At 40.5% G+C, this 24625-nt stretch overlaps 1 protein-coding gene across 1 annotated transcript in view; it reads left to right on the top strand.

The window, feature by feature from the left end:
- The window catches only part of nrxn3a (neurexin 3a), a 240667-nt gene that overhangs the window by 172727 nt on the left and 43315 nt on the right, over positions 1-24625 (top strand). Inside the window, exons 18-22 of the mRNA XM_078277724.1 lie at positions 2914-3087; positions 9685-9804; positions 18956-19137; positions 19829-20000; positions 23349-23438. Of these exons, the coding sequence (XP_078133850.1) occupies positions 2914-3087; positions 9685-9804; positions 18956-19137; positions 19829-20000; positions 23349-23438 (738 nt within the window). The remainder of the gene's footprint in view (positions 1-2913; positions 3088-9684; positions 9805-18955; positions 19138-19828; positions 20001-23348; positions 23439-24625) is intronic.

The raw sequence follows: 24625 nt of genomic DNA on the forward strand, positions 1-24625 counted from the left end.
GAGAGAGAGAGAGAGAGAGAGAGGGACAGAGAGAGCGAGGCTACATTACTTGTACTGAAACTGTGCTCTTCTCTCTTTCAATGCAGCAAAGCGGTCAAGACTTTCTCATTGAAATCAGGCATGTTGAGGACTAGTTCCCTCTCCATGGAAAGCATGGCCAGTGCATTCAGATGTTCCTGCCATTGAATTTCGCAGGAATGTCTTAACTCGTGTCAGCTTCAGCTGTTGTCATGAGAGTAGTTATAAGGATATTCAACAGAGTCACAGTCTCAGAGAATGTCTCCTGGAGGTTGTAGCTCATGAGAACCAGGTACAGTCCCAGTGCACCACAGCAGCCCTTGAATTCAGGATTCTCATAGATCAGAGAGAGTTCTGTCTTGAGTCAGTGAAAGAGAACCTTGCTTTGGTGTGATCCAGGATGGTGTCACAGACCTCTTCAGACAGCCTCAACTTCTCCTCTTCTCTCGAAGCCGTTCTGGATCTTTTGGCTTCAGTTGCTACTTGCAGCTGCTGTTGAGAGGAGTCCCTCAAGGCAAACAGATCAATGTGTTTGTTAGGCTATGTGCAGTACTGTGGTCTATGTGATGCACAGGTATATGCAATTTATCCATGTATAGTACACAGATTTCAGTTCCACTTAAAATGGGCAGGGATGCAGTCTTTAGTGTTTAAGTTAGCCTTTGTGTCTCAACTAGCCTGGATGGTCAGCACAGTATACAGTATACACAGTACATAAAGTAAGATAGATTACACCGCTGGCCATATATAATGAGAATAATGTAATCTCTAACACAAATGCAGTCTTCTTTCATGCATACATTTTCAAATGACAAAGTTCTGCTTTGAGAACGATCAAATGATATTGTTTAATCTTACCTTATGGCCCGCACACTGCTTGTGAAGCTGTCGAGGGCACGTTTGATGAAGACAGCATTGATGTCCTTCTTCTGGAGCTTCTGGTACAGAATATCAACGTGGGGCATGATTTTGTGAAAAAGCCACAGGAAAAAAAATTAAATCTTCATCATGTAGCATCCTCATGTAGCCAGATGCCTCTCTCACAGTGGGCTGGTCAAATGAACCCAATGAACCTGTCCTGATGGCCTCAAAACATTGTATGAGGTTGTCTCGATTCTCCTAGACAGTGTTCACGACTCTGCTGTTGAAGTTCCACCGTGTGGATGAAGCTGTGGGCAGTCTTCGTGCAACAGTCTGGTCAAGAATGCTGGTCCGTTTGGATGACCGGGAAAAAAAAGTTGCAATTCCGCTCAGATCGGAAAAGAAAATATTCACTTTTTTAATGCGAGAAGTAGCTTGCTGCATGATCAAATTCAGCTGATGCGCATAGCATTGCACATAATGGGCATTCTTGAAATGCTCACGCACCTTTTGCTGCACACCAGCCTTCACCTCGTCACATTGGCTCCATCAAGTTTGACTTTCTCGTCGTCGGCAAAAAGACCGTTCAGTCTCTCCAAAAGCACACTGGCGATTGAGATTGAGGTTGATTCCGAGATGGGAAGAAGCTTAAAAAACACGGCTCTTGCTAACCTCATCGTTGTGGCGACGGACAGCTAGCCTGTATCCCTCATCCAGTTGAGTGGCAAATAATCTCAAACAGCTATCCATGTGTGTCTTTGAAAGCTCATGTTTCTTTATCTTTTCTGAAAGATGGTGCATGTCTGTTACACCAGTCGCTGTCCAAGCGGTGTTGTCTGCCGTGCCGCCTTCAGGGTGAAAGAGTAGGCATGGGTAGCAGAACATCGCATTGGCTACGTCGCAGCCAGGTTTTTCGTTCATACCAATTTTTGGAAAATCCTCGGTTTCCTGAAACCTGTTGACTGATTAAATTTGGTCTGGGAGGTCCTAATTGTTTCGTTGCCAAATTATCTTGATTCGTTTGCCGACTAAAAGGAACTTCTTTCAAAGAGACAATCGAGTTGCACTGAACGCTAGCCGTCTTGACAGTAGTACGTGAATTGATAGACGCTGCTACCTGGTATGGTTACGTTACATATGACAGAAGCGTGTAAGTGCAAGCCCTCCCAGAACCCATACAGATTGTATTGAAATTTTCTCTGATATTTGAAATTTTTTTTACATGAGTCTATGAGAGACTTCTGGGGCAATTTTCAACCTGACTGAAATCGCCCCAAAAGCTGACTTTAATCTAATTGGACATTTAGTGGCAGATCAGACGTCTGAAAATGAAAATGACCATACCTACTACATTAACCGTGATATAAATTATAATAATTTAATGCTTACCTGTTTGGGAGGAAATTAGCCAACTTAACATCCTTTTGGGCTGTAAGCTGTCTCCATTTTTTAAATACATTACCAATATTTACCTGCGTTTTACCACGTCTCTCTTTATGCAACTGTTCAGAAAGATGCCAAGTTTTTTCTAGGTCGTGTAGAATGGATCTATCTTATACAGCCCATTTTTTTTGTGTGTTTGCGTTTTATGTCTGGCAACCTGGGTGTCAAAATGGGCAGTTGACAGCAACACACAGGCCAAAACAAATACAGACATTCCGTCATGGAATGGTAATTTTAAAGGAGAAAATACTGGCTTTAGCATTGTTGTCAGTGAAGATATTCAACTTCGCATGTTTCTTTAATATCTGGTGAAATATTGCGGTCATTTTTACAACTTTCTTGACACTTTCATATTCAATCTGCCATATTGTTCTGCAATAGAGGACCACAATGGAAATAAGCCCTAAGGCTACAACAATTATTAAATATCTTGTATGGAGTCTGTCATTGTGATCCACCATGTATGTTGTAAATCTTAAATCTTGTCAAATCTATCTATCTATCTATCTATCTATCTATCTATCTATCTATCTATCTATCTATCTATCTACCTACCTACCTACCTACCTACCTTTGTTTTCTACATCCCAGGTGATCTGTTCATCGCAGGACTGGGTCCAGGCATGTATGGCAGCCTGCCTAAACTGGTGGCTTCCAGAGAGGGCTACCAGGGCTGTTTGGCGTCGGTAGACCTCAACGGTCGCCTGCCAGATCTCCTCAATGACGCTTTGTTTCGCAGCGGGCAGATTGAGCGTGGATGTGAAGGTACACCGTCCCTCAAATCCGAGCCTGATTTAGACTACTACAACACACAATTCAACTCCAATTCCAACTCAAGCAGCCCTTTCTTCCTGCTCAATGCAAACAGTAGCTCCACAGCCCTGCATCCATATGGAAGCCCATTCATTATATTAACTGTACTTGTTGCCTCACTTACCCACTGCTAGAGTCAGGCCAAAAATCTCCTACACCTACATACAACACCACATGTTATCGGCCACATTGGTCGCCCACTTCCAGTGCTGTTGCGATCACCATCAGAGCAGTTGTTGCCAGTGCAGTGACAGAAAATGCTGCCAGGTGCTCCATTTTTTATCTCTTATTTTTGTAAAGTTTCAAGGTTTTATTTCTGAATTTTCTGAGTCTTAGGCAATAATATCATATAAGACAGTGGTTCCCAAACATTTTCTGCAGGGTCCCCCTATTGAAGATAAAAATATTTTCAAGTTCAAATCTCCAGTTTCTCAAACATTTAAAATACTATTACATATTTAATTGACCCTTCAGTAAGCCTCGCACACCTTAACTATTGTTACTATGCTTGTCAAGCTTTCCATTCCAGCACTGCATTAAGTATTGTCAGTATCACAAATATGCATTTGATGGCTATGTTTATGTCATGTTAACTCAGTGCCATGTAATGATGCAAAAAACACTTAATGCTAATGCTAATTGGTCCCAGGCAAATAACATCTGCATAATTACCAGTTAATGATGCATGATGAGATGGGATTATAGGACTGATCTTGTATTACAGGGTAACTTGTTCGTCCTGTAATAAAGTGCAGTATTTTAAGAAACACTGCTTCTTTGTAACACAACACCATTCATGAACATGTGACAAATAATCTTAAATGTTTACAGTAGAAATACATGATAAGTTACTTTTATGTGTTGAGTATTGTCAGGCAATATGTTTCACTTTACATGATAAAAGGCTTTGAGGATGAGGACCTACCTATGAGTTTGGCAAAGTTGTCTCAGGTAAACTTCCCCAAATTCCATGTTTAACGAATTCCATGTTAAAGATCAGGCGTGGCCGGATTAGCTCAGTTGGTAGAGCGGGCGCACATATGTAGAGGGTTATTCCTCGACGCAGAAGGTCCAGGGTTTGACTTTGACCTGTGACGGTTTCCTGCATGTCTTCCCCCTCTCTCTACCCTTTCATATCGCTGTCCTATCCAAAAAAAGATCTTTATAAATAAAATAAAAGATCAGGCAAACAGCATTATACATGGTGCTCATACTTGCTGGTCACTTATCCTGATTCATTGATGGCACAGACATGTGAATGTGCATAGTGATGCCTAGTGTTAGGACTGGTAACAGTACAAGAGGACACAGATTAGGATATGATTGTTAATTGATATTGAATGGGCTAACAGCGCATCATCATTATGAAGGTAACTACAGGCACTCAAAAGTTTTGTGTTAACGTCTAAACATGAAGCGTGTGAACACAAACAAACTGTATTATGGCACATTTTAATTTATTTTAATGTTCTAAACACGAAATCTATAAGTTATTTATAAGTTAACTATATGTTATTTGTTTTAATGGCCTTCCATTAAAAATAGACTTAAAAGGTTCATATACACTTATACATACTGGAACGCCTTACCTAAAGCCTTAACTTTTGGCCTTGGAAGTGACTCTCGTTGACTACTCTAGGTCATAGATATATCCATAGATTCCTCATTGGCCGCTGCTATCTATTGGAGCAATACAATGATGTGGCCACCATTTTGGGATGGACAAGTGCATGCCTCCTTATGCATGTCTACCGAGGCAGGAGATCTATCCACAATAAAATTAACATTTCAGGCTGAATTATTTACCTACTTTCAAGTGGTTTACTTTGCTACAAATGCCAGACATGTATTTATGATACAGGGTACTTTACAAATGCAGGGTTTCATACCAAAATATCTTATAGATAGTAACTGTAGGCTTAAGCCTTAATATAGTTTAAACACTTAGAGATCCAAACCGGGCTTTAAACATGTTTATTTCTGCTGAGAATTTTGGATTTTTTTAAAATGGGGGTCTATGGGGATTGACTTGAGGAACTGCAGTTCAATAACACACACATGACAAAATAAACTTTAGCTGACACAAGCTAGAATTAGCTTGATTCAATATCAGGACAGTACCTTAACTTTATGTTAAAAAGAAGGATTAACGTTACCTCTTGTGATATTAAATTCAACACGTTGGTAACAGTAGGCCTAAAATATTGTAAAACACATTTTTCATTCCATTTTGTTAAGTTTGGCATTTCTTTCACATGAAAACATCCCCCAAAAGCAACACAAAATATTTTTTTCTCTGAGTCTTTATGGTCAGAACAGTCAGATGGCTGCGGCAGAGACACATCTCACATCTCTGTTTATATATCTCTGACGCTAGGTACTAAGCAGTGCTTAGTTATGGTTGCTAAGCAATGATTGGACAATCATTGTTTGGGATAGGGGTTTAGCAACCGACCACTTAAAGGGGAGGAAAAAGAAAACCCAATGTAAATCCTATAACAAACTTGTAACATCACAAAAGGTCTATGAATGTGGAAGTGCAGTTACATTGGAAATCGATATGAAGCCATGCCCCAATTCCAGTCCATACAGTTTGTGTGTATCAGTGTTTAATTTGTTTTTCGTGTTGATGTCCAACCGTCATGCATATTTTGTAGCTACATCAAAATGGGCTGTTGAAACATTTTGCAGGAGCTAGCATATGTCATAATGGACAAAATGTTTCCATCTTCCTGTGCAAGTCGTGCATTCTTTGTTTTTGTCATCTTCTTAAGATTCTGGACTTCCACAACCTGTTGCATGGAAATCATTTTCTGTAGAGCTGTTTTCTCTGATTCCTGCCATATCATTCAGCTGGACATTGAGTGTACTATATGTTGTTGCTTTTAACATCAACTAACAGAGCCCCATTAGACAAATACATGTGTTAGTTAACAACATTGTAACTGTTGGTTCCTCTTGCTGTGACAATCTGAATGGGGTTTGATAACACTGTTTTTTAACTGTACTGTATGTACTGAGAGAAAGTTATGCTTGACTTATTTATTTTTCCAAATAAAATCTCATCAATCACAGTTTGTTGGTCTTGTCTATGGCATTCTGTCTCATTTGTATGTGCTTGTGTGATTTCTTTTTTTTGTTGCTGATGTATCATGATCAGTTGGTTAGTCATTTAAGCTATGATGCCATGTAACGCCTGCTTTTCATTACAAGCCTTCATCACATAAAATCGATTTGTGTTTATTAGCCAGTGAGCCCTTATGAAAGCCAATCAATGAGTATTGAGTCGGCAATACCTTGTACTGTCACTAGATGGTGATACTGCCTTGTCTGTGGCAGACATTTACTGTAACAGAACAGTAAAAAGCAGAAGTAACATGAATAGGTTTTTCACTGTAGGTACATCGTACATTAAATCCTGAACCAGATAAGCGGATCAACTGCAGGATATTCCTGCATTATAGGTCACTGTTAGTTCCAAAAGTCCATTTCCTCCTCCAACTCATCAATTCACCTGAACAGCTCCTTTAACAGAGTAGCTTGCATCAGATTACCAGGTAAGTCTCCACTCAACACACTGAGCTGGTTAGAGTTAGATGAGTGCTCACAGACTGACAGTCCACATGCTGTTTACGACACAACTTCACCTACTTCCAAGGTGCATGGAGAAGGGAAAAAGTCTTGCCAAAAAAAAAACATTTGTTGTTCTGCATTTGTTGCAGCAATATACAGAACTACTTTGTTTTAACAACATATTTCGGCTCATGGCCTTCATTATTATCATTTAATACATTACAAATAACATTTACAGTGTTTTTTTCTGATTGCTTAAGAACTATTACTATTATTAAAAGTAGCAGCAGTGCAGGGCATAGCAGGGCGCCGAACAGGACCACTACAGCAGCTGCATCCATGGTAATAAGAAGTCCCCTGGCAGTCTAAAACTATAGCAGAACGTCTCACGCACGCACAGAACGTACAATTCAAGTCGGCGTCGCTTCGGTGTGTTCCGAGGCACTTTTTTTTTACCTCGGGGAGCTGACTGATCAGTCCGACTGCCTTTTCTGCCGACGGTCGGCCGTCGGGTTGGTGTGTCAGAGCCTTAAGGCTTACTCTTAAATGTGGAGACAATGTCTGCCTCCCAAACCCAGACTGTGTGCTGGTTCCATAGGAGAGGAGTCTGATAGCTAAAGGCCCTGGCTCCCATTCTATGTTTGGAAACTCTCGGAACCACAAGTAACCCTACATTCTGGGAGCGCAGTGCTCTGGTGGGGCAATAGCGTACTATGAGCTCTTTAAGATGTGATGGTGCCTGACCATTAAGAGCTTTGTACGTCAGAGGAAGGATTTTAAATTCAATCCTGGATTTTACAGCATTGAAGCCAATGCAGAGAAGTTGGGAGGCGCGGGGGGGGCATATGGCTCACAAAGTCAAAGTGTCCTTCAGCAAGACACTGAACTCCAAGTTGCTCCCCGGATGCTTTATGTGTAGTTGTCCACTGCTACTAATATTAAGAATGGGTTAAATGGTGGCTGGGTTGGATCAGTGGTAGAGAAGGCGCACATATACTGAGAGATTTATGCCTCGACGCAGAGGTCCAGGGTTGGAATCTGACCTTTGACAATTTCCTTCATGTCTTCCCCCTCTCTCTCCCCTTTCTCACCTAGCTGTCCTGTCAAAAAAGGCGGAAAAGCCCAAAAAAGAATCTAAAAGAAAAAGAATGGGTTAAATGCAGGATGGGATTACACTACATTGTACTGTCAATTGTATGTGAAGAAATGTTTGAAAGTTAATACTGAGGAAATATTATCTCTTTTCCTAGTTCTTGTCAGTACACGCGCTGAAGCATTCTGGATCAACTAGAGAGGCGTAAGGGACTTGTTTGATCAACCTGACAATAGTCCAGCCTCGAAGTAACGAATGCATAGACTTGTTTTTATGCATACCAGTAGCAATGAGGGAGAAAATGTGTTTTGGGAGGATTGAAAAAAACAAGCTGTAATCGTTCTGTGGACACATACACTAGAGTTTAGATTCTCTGCCCGAGCCGCGGGCTGGGTCGGGCCGATATGTCCCGCCACTATCCTCGAGCCGAGCCGGGCCGGGCCTTTTTTAATCATTACTTTATTAGCTTAATTGGGTGGGGAGAAAGCTATGCCTCTCCAGCTTCTCCCGTAGCTCTGGGTATATGTCCTGCACTGACTTGAGTGGGAGGTAAACTGTGCTAAATTGTGTCTCCCCCATCTGTAGCACTGTCTTCGATAATTGCTCAACCAGGCCAGATTGTTTCAGATATCGCACGAGTCCTTTAGCAGCAGATATGATCCTATATCCGGCACGTTGTCGGCCAGTGCGTTGGCATGCAGACCGTGGCGAAGGACAGTATTAATTAGGTGATCGAGACAAGAAAGTCTCCTATATGGTTACAGGGCTTTTATTATGTTGCTGCCTTGATCTGTTACCCACAGGTAAAAGGAATTGTAGTTGTACGTCAGTTATAATGGCCCACGTTAACAATTAAAAAATTGTCGGGTTTAAATCGGGCTCGAGCTCGGGCTCATAATTACAGTTAATGTGTCAGGCCGGGCTCGGACACAACGTGCACGGGTAGGGTCGGCTTGATTTTTTGGGCCCGATCTAAGCTTTAACACACACACACACACACACACACACACACACACACACACACACACACACACACAGGACCTGTAGACATGCATGGAAATATGACAGAGCAAGGGGGCTACCTCGGGCTGCCTCATATAGCAGTTGGGGGTTCTGTGCCATGCTCAAAGGAACCTGAGCAGTACCCAGGAGGTTAACTGGCACCTCTCCAGGTGGTGTGTGCAGGGACCTGAACCAGCAACCTGCGGGTTCCCAAGCTAAGTCCCGATGGACCGAGCTACTGCCACCCTATGTAAATGAAAACCAACATTTTATGGAATATCTCCCCCCCCCCGTCCCACGGCTCCTTAATTTGATTTAATTTGGTACTTACAATGGCCCTACCATGTCGTCGTACAGTCAAGAGGTGGTGGGTGTGGGTGAAACTACTGCAATCAGAGTTCTAAACCAAAATACTGTCTCTTTAAAGAAGGCTCTGGGTTCAGTCAAAGATTCTCTCTAACTAATGGTATGAAACAGTACACACTTCCTGTCTCCTAAATAGGCATAGCCTTGTTTGAAAATGTAGTGACATTGTATGGATGGATGAAAAGGTATATTTGTATAATTCATTAATATTTTCTTTTGCTAACATTAGATATTTACTTTGGTGAGTATGGGATCGCTCATAATCTGTTCACTTCTCCCATTGGAATTGATCCACTCAGCACCTGTCGCCAGTCTCCTAAAGAGGCGTGGCAGTGGCGGACCCCACATGGCACAGAAACAGGAAGTTTCTCGTCTCGGTTCTAAACCGTCTCTGGTTCAGTTTAGTCATGTACTGACTATGATTAAGCCTCCAGTGTGTGTGTGTGTGTGTGTGTGTGTGTGTGTGTGTGTGTGTGTGTGTGTGTGTGTGTGTGTGTGTGTCTGGATTTCCACAGGTCCCAGCACCACCTGTCAGGAGGACTCCTGTGCCAACATGGGGATTTGTATCCAGCAGTGGGAGAATTACACCTGTGACTGCTCCATGACCTCCTACACTGGTACACAGTGCAATGACCGTGAGTACTGATCTCCCTATTAATTAAATATCTAATGTCACACATGTATAACAGAGAGTGGACAAAATCACACCCACTAAAAGCTAAAAGATTTGTTTGGCTGACCAGTTAGCGAGCGGCAAGCTAGCATTAGCTAGCAGCTAAAACCCCAATATCACAATATATTTCAGATGTCAGTGTCACCTTTGGGATGTTTTCAGCACCAGGGGAAAAGGGATTTGTTGGAACGTTAAATATCAGCGCAGGCCTGTGTGTGTGAAAACACTCTCAGACCCATGAGGGATTATTAAGTACTCATATAGGTTCTTGGTATTGGTAAGAACCCAAATGTAAGTATTTTTACTTAGTGGTAAAAAAAAAAGTGGTATCAGTGCATCCCTAGTTTCTGATTACATAATCATTTAGGTGTATGGTGTCTACTGTAATTACGGTATAACCATTCTCAGACGTTTTCTGTCTAATAAGGACCACATTATTAGACAGAAAATTATTTTTTGTCTAATTTGATACAAAGTAAGGCTTATTACATTTTATTAATGTACTAATTACAGCATAATTTAGGTGTATGGTGTCTAAATAGGGTATAACTATTTGTTTACTATCCAGTAAAGAACACATTATTTCTAGTTTAGAAGTTAGGTCTAATTTGATACAATATGACTTATTACATCTTATTTATTGATAAAATAAAGTGTGACAGAAACCACAGCAGAACAGTTAATTAGGAACGGCACCAGGTTTGTTCTAGCTAGAATCTAGCATCTTCTACCAATCTATTAAAATATACTCAAAAACCATACTCTAGACATCTCTACAAGTGTACCTTTGCTGGAATTCAATCCAGGTATGAACATTTGTGTGACAGAGACAGGCGCCAAGACTATTCATCAATCAATGTGGAAGTGCCAAAAACCAGTTCTGCCTCAGCTCCATCTATGCCCCACCTCCTGCCCATTTTTAAATTAGCTGGGAGTTATGCAACGTCAGGCACTGCCAGGATGGCAGCCGCCCACTCTCAGCTATATTCAGGGAGACTATGTTCATATTTTATAAAGTCTATAGTCTTTATGCACAGCAGCCCCAACTTTAATTCTGGCCTGATGATGGGCTGGGTCTCAGAGTGGCAGGATAGCAGCAGTTTGAAAAGGGGCAGGAGATAAAGCTTAATATAATTTTATATTTTTTATATTTTTAGCTTTTTATTCCTTCCCTGGGTTGGTGCAGATAAGAGAGGATGATGGGACCTGGTTTGCCTCTGTGTTAATACACTATTGATAATTGGAGGATAATGTGTTTGTTGACCTTCACCTTGCCCGTCTGCCTTGGTCTTTGTTTGTGTAATCTTTGCACCTCACTGTTCCGCCTTGCATAAATCAAGTTCAAGAGGTAAAAAAAAACAAGACAGCAAGAACTAAAGAGTAAATGGCGGGGGATGGGTTCCATGCATCACACTGGATAGGTCATTTAACCAGTTCCTGAGATTAGAGAGGCTAATCATTTCTGAAGAGCATACTTTATGTTAATGTGACAGGCCTTGCTGTGTATTTCTGCTGAGGCGCCGTCTTGGTGGTGCTTAATTTTGCTTTGATAAAACTGTTGTGTTGGTATCAACAGCCACCCCAGAGATTTAAACCGGGCCCTGAAGGAACTCATTTTTATAGCAGAGGACGTCCTCTGATTATTTCTCATGTGTGCTGACATAACCAAGAATCATTCTGTTTGTCTGGTCAATTCCAGACCAACCAACTTTCTTTACCAAAAAAAAAAGAATAAAATTTCTAGATGTGATGATGATTTTTGACAGTGAAAGTTGGGCTTTTGTTTTATCGTGGAAGACAAAGAAATGATTATTTCTTAGATTGGGATGCTTTGCCTAAAAAAAACAACAACTAATAATGCAGTTGTTGTTTTTCTTGCAAGCTGTAGAGTTTGGCGTTAACATGGTCTTTAATATGCTTTCTTCTCAGCCTGGTCTCTCTCCATAAACTCAAAATATTTTGAAGCGATCTTTCTCCTCTCCACTCTACAGAACGTCTCTCTCTCTCTCTCTCTCTCTCTCTCTCTCTCTCTCTCGTGAGTATGTGTGTGTGTCTGTCCGTCAGTCTCTCTCTCCTTGTGCCTGATCGCGTGTCTCGCTGTAGACACTGCTGAGAAGTCAAGACAGTCAAAATCACCATAAACCTGGTTGTTTTATTTTGAAATTTGTTTTATTTTGTAAAGTATCCAGCTGCACTGTGGCCTTCCTGTATGTGATTACCTACCTGGCAGCACACCACCTATGTCCAGCAGCTGGTAACAACCCAAAAGGTGTCCGTTCATCCTAAAAAAAAAAATCAAAGTTGCAAGAATTGCCAGTCTTGCTGTTCTTGGACTGAAGACAAGACCTGCGATGCTAAATAGTCTTTCACAGGCCGCTGAGGCAGGTCTCTACCTGTAACTCCTCTGAGTGTTCAGCTTCACGGAAAGCTTGCACACTGCTGGGAAGAAATTGAATGAGTCCATGTGAACACACTGAACAAGCCAAATACCCATCCAGTTGTTTGGTGCCATCTTGTGTTTTGACTGCTGGCAGAGAAGAATTCTATTGTTTACACAATCTTCCCCCGTTTTTCAAACTCAGAGTCACTCAGGGCACTTGCCAAAACATCAAATGTGTGTGAACCTCTCAGCTGTTTACAGTCTCGAGCTGCTGAGCATTGTTTGAGACAGGGTCAATCCAAAGGGCAATGACTCCAATGAAGCTCCGCCTTCTGGCAGACCAGCAATCAGTAGTGGTGGCAATATGGTCAACTCCCCTCAGGGCCTCAGTCACTGCCCTCTTCATTCCCCTGGAGGCATCATCAATCATGGAGCGCAGGGTCAGCTGTGACATAATTCTTGCATTAGACTGCACAGTCTTTGCTTTCACTGTTTTTCAAAAGGGAGAAATAGATTTTAGGAGAAACAACAACTTCAGCTACAGCATTTCAAAGTTACCCCTATTTTTCACTAGGTGCTCCTGCACTGCGTTCCACTTGCACCGCGGCTTTGTTCCTCCACTACGCCCCATGCCACTCAGAAGCGGAGCGTCTTGCCTGCCCAACTCGCAGCAGTAGGCCTGTAACAATTACTACATAATTGTATGACCGCAATTTTTTTTACGTAATCGCGGTTTCTTTGTTTAATCGCAATTAAACGCAGTTACATTTTTGCATCCATCCAACACGTTTACAATACCCGCATGCCTGCTGTAGTATCAAATAGCAGTAGCTATCCTATGATCCTATGGATTCCTACCAGAGGCCCCACGGCTGTCAAACGTAAAAAATCCACCAAAGCACCTTGATTTGTGTTTTAATAAGGTAGTTAGTCAGTCTATTGTGTTTAATCTACTATTTTGCTTTGTTAAATTAGTAACGTTACCGTAAATGACGACGCTGTACTGGAAATGGCTGTCATTCATTAACATCATGCTAGCGTAGTTCCCCGGGGATTAGGGCTCTTACTTTTCAAATTTGTATATTACAACTATTTTGCTAATATTTGTTAAGGTCCTAAGGGGTATGACTGTTGATGGTAAATCTTGACTTTGTTTAGATATGCCAAATTGTAATTTATATAAATGATTATTGGTCGGACTGTTAAACTAAAGCTATGCTAGTGGCAGCTGTTATTTGTTGCCGTAGCAACTCCAATAATGCTGTGCTGTAGCTGTCTCGAGCCAGAGAAATAGAATTTTTTTTGTAAATGATCATGCTTTGTAGTATTGATGACGATAAATGTTGTATTGTCAAGCTTACTTCATAGGCTGTGTTATTACATTATCTGGGTCACATAAAAGCAGTATAACCAAAAGATGTCTCCTGGGAATCATTCAAAACTTTAATTTGTTTGAAAAAGTAATCTTGGTCAAAGCTTCAGAGTAGTTCTGAAACAGTCCCCGCCCATGCTTCTTCCAGGCCAGATCGGTCTCTCAAACTTTGATGTTCCCCTGATCCCAGTCCCTGTGATAATGGTTCCACTCACACGTATAGACTCCCCTTTGGGCTAGGATCGTCTTTTGTTAATAAACTTTGTGGTTGTAATTCCTCTAACTTAATTAAAATATCTCTTCAACCAACTCCTGCTAATGGGCCTAGTGTATCTGATACCTCTATCCCTTTCCTTACTCCATTGAGTTTTAAAAAGCACAAGGGTCTTGGTATAATCCATCTAAACACTTTGACCATCTAACTATTCTAGTTGAATAGACTAAACATAGCTTGGGAAGAATATAGATAACGCAGATGTGGCTCTCTATAAGTATAATTTTTATAGAATAGATCAGCTAGGTAGGGGCAGTGGAGTTGGAATATATGTTAAATATTGTCTCTCAGTGTCAATTTTAAATGCTGTTTCTCTTCCTAATTGCTTTGAATCTCTAGCTCTAAAGGTCCATCATGGTCCGGACCCACTGACAGTCCACCGACCTCCCTCAGCTGAATCACATGTTACTGACTCCCTAGCAAAGTCAAGATTTACCATCAACAGTCATACCCCTTAGGACCTTAACAAATGTTAGCAAAATAGTTGTAATATACAAATTTGAAAAGAGCCCTAATCCCCGGGGAACTACGCTAGCATAATGTTAATGAATGACAGCCATTTCCGGTACAGCGTCGTCATTTACGGTAACGTTACAGTAATGTAACTACGGCGTTACAGTAACGTAACTACTTTTTTCGGGTAAAAAGTAGTGTTACTACTGAGAAATTTGGTAGCGAAGCGTGGTTCCTTTTTCAATTCGGCGCAGCGTTACTTTTCCCAGGGAGAGATTTGACAGCGATACTGCCTTCTCAGCTGCACGCTCACAAGCTCCACACGGGACGTGACAGAGGCTGGTAGCAGAGTGATCATGGCAAGCGAGAAGCAGCCAAAGCTAACTTTTGAGAGCGTTTTAAGCTTCGTGGCTTTTTGCTGGACGGCGCTCTGAGCCAGGCAGACACAAAGCTGACAACCTCACAGATGGATGCGGTGGAGATGGCCTCACACATACACGCAGCGGACCGCTGTGGACTTGTGTCGGTTGCACGGACACGCAAGGCTTTCCAGAAAAGAGGCTGCATGTGTCTACAACAATGCATGGACCATCGTGGCTGCGCGACCGGTACAAGTCGATACAGACATTACATTATATATGTATACGCTAACACCGTGTAACGCCAATGACCTGCTGATGTGCATTCAACCCGCGCTGGACTCGTTCATAATGAATCAGCCGTCACTCTGTGAGGAGAGAATCCAGTCTGCAGTGTAGTTCAGACACTTCACTGATAAACCAGAGATTGGATTTATGGTCAAAGATAGTTTTTGTATAATTAACTTCAGTCTCTGCCAGAGACACCTGCTTTTAAAAGAGCAAACACTACTTTTTAAAAGTAACTTCCCCAACACTGCTCCCTAGTGAATATGCTCTCTAAATATTCTGCTGATGTATTACTTATATTTGGTGACCTAAATCTGAATTGGCTGAGTGATGCTTCTGTGCAGTTTAAAAATCTCATATGCAGTCTAAAATTATCACAACTGAGCCAACTACACCAAATTCTAAAGATTACTCCAAATCCACACTCTAAGACTTAATTTTCACCAACACGGCTGGCAAATATTCTACTAGCGGTGTCTTTGAGCTAGGAGCCAGCGATCACTGCCCCATTGTCTGTGTGAGGGATGTGAGGGTAAAAAAGACAGTGTCTCAGGTGGTCTCCAAGAGGAACCTTAGAAAGTTTGACGCAGAGCTGTTTTTGGGGGATTTAAGAGATTGGGACTGGAGTTATATGGGCCAGTTTGATGATGTTGAGGTCACTCTCGACTCTTTTGAACTACATTTAATTAATTTGTAAACAAGCACGCCCTAGTGCCATGGGCTACTCATGAGCTATCTATCCTCTTCAATAATAGGAATAGTGCTTGGACCCGTGCCAGATGCACTGGTGACCCCCAACACTGGCTGTCCTTTAGACAACTCAGAAATAAATGTACTTCAGCTGTAAGAAAGGCTAAATCTGAATACTTTTTAAATCTAGTCACCACCTCTTATTATAATCCCGCCAAGTTCTAGGGTGCAATTTACATAACTAAAAGTCATTCCCTTCCAAACATTAAAAGATAGGGTGAAAACCCGGTGGCTTCATTGGGTGTACAGTTGTATGCATGCACAAGATGAGCGATGTGCTGACTCCATCTGGACTTTTGACTGGGCTCAAGAGTTCCTAACATGTTCAAAAGAGTTCTATTGAACTTTCAGGTTTAGGGTCACCTTGTGGGTGGTATGGTGAAGTTCTTGGTATGGTGAACATGGTCAAATGCAAATTACAAATGCTGTTGTATCAGATCAATTATATGATTCTATTTATGATTCTCTTCATCCTGTTGGTTTCTGTGTCTGTCAGTTAGACCTGTGCATCTGTACGAGACGCTGATGGACAAAGGGTGGTTGGGGATGAGAACACGGTTTTTGGCTGGGGTTGTCACAGCCACATGGGGCCCAACCCTTTTTAAATCTCAAATTCTTAAGTGACAAACTTCTCCCAGAAACGGTTCACATGATTTCTAGGGCACTACTGGAGTTAAGTGACAAACCCTCAATTTACGACTGGCCTGTAAAAACTAACCGAGGAGGAACAACACAGTGTGAGTGCCAAAACTTACCACTTAAAGGGTAACTACCTTTTTTTTAAAAAAAATTTTCAACCTGGGGGTCAAGTATTAAGCAAGTTCACTGCTGTCAGGAGCAGCGAAACAAGCTACAACGTAAGTTAATAGAGCAATTGTCCAGCTTGTATTTACCTTCACAAAAGTGCTTGTTTTGCCAATGAAAGGTTCAGATTAATATTTTGTGTCAAATGTCTGACAACATTATGCAAATGATGCCTTCAGAGAGACCTTTTAAAACCTTTTTGAGATCTTCCTGTTTAACCAGAAACAGCTCTAAGGTTGCTAGTGCTAAACCACCAGACTCCATTTAAAACAATACTTTTAGCGTGTATAGAGCCAACACATTTTCACATGTAAACCATGTGTTTATTTCAAACAAAACTGATGGTTGGAAAAGTGGAAAGACGACCCAAAACGGCTTTTCATAGTTTTTATTTTGTTTGTCGACTTTGAATTAAGTGTATTTTACGATGCTAAAATGTTTATTTACATGGAGTCTGGTGGGTTTAGCGAACACAATTTCGTGGATGTTTTTAAAAAGGATCTTACTCTTTAACAGGTCGACCTCCTTAGAAATCCTTTCCATAATGTTGTCAGACACTTAGAATAATAATCGGCGCCTGTCAGTGGCAAAACGAGCACTTTTGTGAAGGTAAATACAAGCTGGACAATTGCCCTGTTAACTTACATTGTATCTTGTTTTGCGGCTGCCGACTGCAGCCAATTTGCTTAATCTTGGACCAATGTCAAAGATTGTTGTTCCCATCAATTCAATTTTATTTATAGTATCAAATCAGTTATCAAGTTATCTCAAGACACTTTACAGATACTAGGTTAGACCACACTCTATAATTTACAAAGACCCAATAATTCTAGTAATTCCCATCAGTCACTTAGACACAAAACATAGGAAAATAGGGTCCAGGTTGAAAAAAATGGTATTTACCCTTTAAGCCAGTCCATGAAATGACTATTTTAGGGGCTAATGGCCCTTGATCGCTGGTCCCCTTTCAAATGCTTTAAAGAAGACACTGGAGCCAACCTGCTTCAAACTGAAGTAATGAGAACAGAACCAAACTAATTTTGCAATTAAAAAGTATATTTTATATGCTATGTTTAACGGACCATCTGAAAAGTACTGAAGTTATTGTGAAACCATAGAACTACCGTAATTCCTCAAATAAAAACCGGGGCCTTTATTTAGCTGAACTGCAGAAGGTAACAGGCTTTTATTTCTAATTCCATCTGTTTGATAAGTATAATTGTTTTAAATAAACTGTTTTAAATTAAAAGCCATAGTGTTCCAAGTGGACAGATCATCAAATATTTATTTATCCAGGTAATTCAATTGAGAACAAATTCTCATTTGCAACCAGTACACCCACAGTCTGATCAGCTGGCCACTGAGCAGCTCCACTGGAGCAGTTGGGGTTAAGGGCCTTGCTCAAGGGCACATCATTGTTTGGTAATGAGGTAGGGACACTTTCCCCACCCACATTTTATCCTGTCGGTGTGGGGAACCGACAACCTCCCAGTCCCAAGCTCGCTTCTTTAACCTTTAGGCCACCACTGTCCCATATAATATGACCATATACAACAGCCAGAAGGGCTCCAGCTAGCCGTGCTCTGCTCTTGTCGGCTAATCTTGTCCGCTCATCCTTCTGTTTCTTCCAGTATCGGATTCTCCTGGGGTCAATGTTGAAATGTCTCGCAGAGTTTTCTTCTGTATACTTTAAAACTCTTTTGTTTAAATTTTAAATCAAATTTTCGTCTCGGTGCCATGCTCCTCAAGTTCGTTTTCAACAAGTTGTTGAAAAGTCTGTCACTAGCACTCATTTGTGTCTCATTTGACCCATGTTACATCCAATGTAGCTACTGCTATCTATTGGCACCTGTACATTACTACAAACTACACTTGGCTGAGTAACATATACAGCCACATTGACTAAAATACCGGTAGGACAATAATATTTTACATGAGTACCATAATCCAGAAAAACAAAGTGTGGAGAAAAGCATGAATATATTGTTGGATCTGTTAAGTTAAATTGGTAGAATTGTAAATTACGATGAACTTGAATTTTGTTTTTACTTAATATTATATGAAAGGCACTTAGCCACACTAATTTTTCCCCGGCCTTAATTTAAGGCCAGCCTTTATTTGTCTGTGTTGACCATACACCGGCCACTATCAGAGGCCCGGCATTTAATTGACTACAGTTTTTTATTTGAGGAATTACAGTATGTCACTAGGTACTGTCATACGTACCTTTTTAAAGCTGTTAGTTTTCATTTTGTATCAAGCAGCAAAAAAGTTGTAACTTCGCATGTCCTAAGAAATGACCGTTGCACATCCACACATCGCAATGTCGATTCTGAAACAATATTGTGCAGCCCTATACAGCACCTTACCACTACATGACATCAGTTCAGAGTTAAACTTATTATTCATATGTCCTCCTCCTGCTCTGTTCAGCTGGGACGACGTACATCTTTGGCAAAGGAGGAGGCCTGATTAGATTCAAGTGGCCAGCCAATGAGAGACCGAGCACCAGGACGGACAGGCTGACTGTTGGCTTCAGCACCTCCCTGAAAGATGGCATCCTGGTCAGGATTGACAGTGCACCAGGTCTGGGGGACTATCTTATGCTGCACATAGTAAGTTCTCTCTCTCTCTCTCTCTCTCTCTCTCTCTCTCTCGCTCTCTCTCTCTCTCTCTCTCTCTGAGTTTTTCTCATTTATGTTGGTAATATCTCAGCTTTTCTTTAGTTCCCACTCCTCATCATCTAGTGTAATATTCAAATCCCTTTCACATGTCTTGAGGGCTGACCAGGCTCCATCCTCCAGGTTCTGCATAAGCATAGAATAATAAACAGAAGCCTCGTGACCTTTCCCATAGTGCTGGGAATTTGTATCATGGTATTTTTTAAGATTTTGGTGGTTTCACAGTTTATCATGGTACAGGAGTACATAGACTATATATATATATATGGGCTGTCAAACGATTACAAAATTGTAATCACTGAACTTCTATAGTTAATCGCGATTAATCACATGTTTTATCACAATTAAAATTCTATTGTTTTGCATTTCAGAACTGTTGTTAAGTACATAATAACAATGGAAAGCAATTATTATCAGTGTATCTTTATTGGGAATCAAATGAATGCAAAGCAAGTGACTTTATGAACTTGACTATTATTTATTTACTGTAAACAAATGTGTGAATCTGTCATTATTGCACAATATAAAACATTTCAATGTCATGTTTACTAAAGGCTTTGATTACTAAATAATAACGCTATATGAAGGAGAATATGAAATGACTAATTTTGTTTTATTATTTCAGGAACAAGGCAAAATTGGAGTGACATTTAATATTGGGACAGTGGATATCAGTGTGCAGGAGAGCAGTACCCCAGTGAATGATGGGAAGTATCATGTTGTTCGCTTCACAAGGAATGGTGGCAATGCTACACTGCAGGTGGATAACTGGGCGATCAATGAACACTTTCCAACAGGTACAACATCTATTAATCAATCTAATCTGAAACTAATAATCTTTATTTTACATCTTTACTGTACAGATATGTTGGCAATCATAATTGTTGCAAATCTGACCTACTACTAAAAAGTATAACAATATGTGTAAAAAGGTAATAGGATCACGTCATTATGAAACAGTTGAGAAGGTCACTGGGCAGCATCTGCTTCCAACAGAACAAACATTCATTTATCTGTTCAAGTCTTGCTTTTGTTTTCACCTTGTGTGTAACTAGTGCTTTTAAGCATTTAAACAGTGCTTTAAAATACTTTGAGTGAACACATGATGGAGTATATCTGTCAGTGCAGTAAAAGATTGAAGGAGTAAAACACCCACAAAAAACCCTGTCCATACAGCCAATGTCCAGCACTTCTCAGGCATTTACTCAGCTTTTTCCTACAGTACACCAATCCCACTCAATTTGCATTAAATTAACTGTCTAACGCAGAGCTCTTCAATAGGGGGTCCAGGACCCCTAGGGGGTCCTCAGAGTTACTGCAGGGGGGACACCAATTTATTGTTAATTAATTTATTGTAAAGTTATTGAAATATTTAAATGTCTTAACATGAATCCAACATCATTAGCAAATATAAATCAGCCTATTTGTGAAAAACAATGATAGGCTTACTGGCCCAGTCACTAAGGTAGCCATCAACATTATTATTGTGTTATATTTGAACTCTGTTGACCACTGTTGGTCTCCAACAGAAACTGCAACTGTCTGTGGCACAGCTCTCCTTGAAATTTGGTGGTCTGGGAACATTTACCACCTTTAATGTGGATGTCCAATCAGTACTGATGGTATATGTAGTATATTAAAGGTGTGTGCTATATTGACTGAGAAAGTGAGTTCTCTAGCTCATGGAGTCGTGGCAGCTGTGCTTACATGTACCAGGATGTATTGTGCTCAAAGGCAACTTTGATTAGTTCTGTTTGCTTTTTAGAGAAACCTCAACAAAGGACATATTCTTACACCTAAACAGAAAAATCCAACCGTACACTTTCTGAATTCAAGTTGGTCTCTTTCACCGAACAAAGACTAGATTAACTACCTGTTAACTCATCATAAAACACACTTTATTCAAACTGTACAGAAACAAAATAAGGCTCATCAAATCCACCTAAGTTAGTTCTTCCACTGTTCCCCCAACCATCAACTTTGTTCTTACTTCTAAATTAATCTTAATTTCACAGAGTAAGATGGGAAAATATGCCAGTTCCAAACTGTTTTTCCCCCGTGGTCTCTCTCTGTTGTCCTGGCTCGTCGTTGAACAGCTGACTGGTAAACATCGGTTCACTGGCGGCTCTCACTCCTTCGAAAGCAGACCAAAATACAATGACAAAAACAGCCCCAAAATTGCCCTGCCAGTCTTGGTTGTCTTTTCCAGTTAATCTTCAAGGTCCTGAAGATGGTCTCCAGCACACCTCTGTTTACATGAAGAAACGCACATACAGCCCTGTGAGAGCTGTCGTCAGCGAGAGTATCCAGCTAAAACATGGCAAAAACTGCCCACATTGACATTCATTGCAGCATAATGATTTAGTTTTTGGCATCAAAGGACAATTTGAGCAAAGGCACCACCAGTTGTGTTTGCTCTCGGAAACTCAAGTTCTAAATGGCTCACTGCGGCCGTCCATATCCTCCCCACTGCATCTGCAACCTCACTCGGTCTCTCTCTGGCAGCTGAATACGAGTCAGTCACAACACTTTGAAATGTACACTGTAAAACATCTTGTCCATAACATCCTCTCACTGATGGAAATATAGCTAGTTTGCAACGCAAAAGAAGAGAAGAGGAAAATTTGGCATTGCGCCCCCTGCTACCACCGCTGAAGTACGTTGTAGTTCTTCCGTCCTCCAGTCATGTTACTGGAGGACAGAAGTAGAGATTTTTGAGCTGCGGCCGGCTAAGCTTCAGAGATACAGAGAACATTGATATGAACATACATTATATAATTATAAATAAATATAGCTCTGCTAAAGTGTAGACCAATTTACTGACGCCCAAACCTTTTGCTTTGTCATTTAGCTTTGCTATCTTGCTAGTTGTTAACTCAGTAGTACGCTAAAGTTAATTGTAAACTCTATTGTCCGCCATAGTCCACTAGTTGTTAACTCTGTAGTCCTCTGTTAATACTCCACTAGTTGTTAACTCTGTTGTTGTTGTCCTCTGGTAATAATCCGCTAGTTGTTAACTCTGTTGTTGTTGTCCTCCATTAGTAGTCCACTAGTTGTTAAAGGACAATTCCGGCGCACAACGAACCTATTAACAGATGTGTACCCACTCTGTCGCATAAACTGTCTGTACACTTACAAAATTCTCAATGCTTCGGTTGACATTTAGGCACCCTCATTATGCTACCGTTGAAGTGTGGTGATATTTTGAGCCTTTTAGTGGTATAAATAGCGATTTGTTTTTACTTTCCCTGTGCCCCGAATACTAACGTTGTAAGCTAATCAGCGGTCCGCGCTAGCTTGTTGTTGTTGTCCTCCATTAGTAGTCCACTAGTTGGTAACTCTGTAAGTGTCCTTGTGTGTGTGTGTGTGTGTGTGTGTGTTCCTATGTCCGTGTACAGGCTCAACTGGAGCACGTCCGTTTGATGGGATTTGGGAATAAATAATTGATTCCATTTAATATTACAATATGGATTTTTATTTATAGATATGATTCATATAAGTTGCAAGGAATATAAGGTCTGGTCTACCCAACAAGTAGACTCACAACCATGGAAACACTTCAAAAGTAGCCCAATACCAACGGTTAATAAGCTACCTGTGTATGGTTTGTGGGGGCTGCCTGTGATTTGATGTCCTTAGAGATGGAAACGCTGCACTATAGAGATGGAGACGCATGACGCGTTCATGGCTCATCAGCGTGAATGAAAGGATACAGACCATGGGTGGAAAAAAAGAACAAGATACAGCATTGGCATGAAGCCAAAAAAGTTCTGATGAATGTGAAACGGTATCGGACCGAATGTATCAAATTCTGATAGTGAGTCATTTTGTGGGGTTAGGAATGATTGAATGAAACTATTGTGATGTGTGGAATGGTGACATATTTACATTTTATTTGCTTCATGTATTAAATAATAAGTGTTATATCTTTGTATCTATCTTTGTTCACAAATAAGGACATTAAGAAAGTAACATTACTTATGCTGTAATTCCATTTTTTTATTTTTTTTTATTTTGTTTTTACTAAAAATGTATTCTAAATCAGCTAAAATCATTTAAACCTATTGTAAATGTTTATTTTCTCCCGGTGACATGATGCTGATGATCATTAAATGTCTTTATAAATGTCTTTTTAAACTTTAAAGGGAACAGTGACATTGAACGCTATCAAATGGCCAATAAGAAAATTCCTTTCAAATACGCCAGACCAGTAGAAGAGTGGCTACAAGAGAAAGGTAATTATTTAAGAAATGTTTCTATGCTTACAGTATGTTTTTACTATCCTGATATGTGAAAAACTCATCTGCACTTAAAAGATTAAATGAATGCACATTGTCTCTATTTAAAGATATAATATGTAATATTTCTGCATTAAAATGTCTAAAACGACTTTACCTTAGAAACTTTTGAGACAGTACACAACTATAGCTAACAATGTTAAAACCCAGAGAAATCTGTAATATTTATCGATGACATAGCATGTTACTTGGTCGTCTTTCGTTGGCGCCATATAACCTGTGACCCCTCTAGCTGCTCTATCTTCTGTTCAAACACAGAAAACAGAAAACAGACGATTCATCGATCAGAGCATATTTGTAAATCAAACAATGTCAAAGAATTATGCTAAGCAACAGTAATACAGATTTTTTTTCTTCTGCCACACAGCATCTTTTTTTCTCATGTATTACATGCCACTTTGTAACACAGTAATATAGCAGAGACTTAATTTATTGATATATTTCACTATTGATCCAGCTGAGCTTATTACAATTGCTACATTGACATGCTAATGCTTTGTGTCTAAACCGTACGTGATATTGTGGTTTTAGATGCTGGCTAATGTTAGCTTGCTTGCTCTATTAACTGGTCAGCTACAACCACAAATCTAAGTAATTATGTGGTAAAAATTGTGGTGATTTCATTAGAATGACATGAATAAACGTTCGTAACCCTAACCTGAATAAAACTAATAGATTAACTTGTCTGTGAAAAGATGCATTTCATTCGGCAATGGTGGTTAAATGAAGGAAACCACTCCCACGCAACTTCAGGACTTGTTTAAAGTCTGTGCTTGAACTAGGGCTGCACGATTAATGTTATCGCAAACCCGATGTGTGCGATTACATAACCGCGATTTAAGTAAACAAAAAGGTGTGCTGTGTGCGTGTCACTCTAGTGCGCACTGCAGTCTCCACATTGTAACACCTTTCACTTTACCAACAGTATTGACAACAGATGAAGTCACTGTGTCTTAAGAAGCTTTTTTATTGTTCACTGTTGGTCCCATGGCATGAAAATTTCACTTTGAGGTTTTTTAACATTAATATGCATTCCCCCAGCCTGCCTATGGTCCCCCACTAGCTAGAAATGGCGATAGTTGTAAACCGAGCCCTGGGTATCCTTCTCTGCCTTTGAGAAAATG

The sequence above is a fragment of the Sander vitreus genome, chromosome 20 (genome assembly GCF_031162955.1).
Source record: "Sander vitreus isolate 19-12246 chromosome 20, sanVit1, whole genome shotgun sequence".
NCBI classification, from domain to species: Eukaryota; Metazoa; Chordata; class Actinopteri; order Perciformes; family Percidae; genus Sander; species Sander vitreus.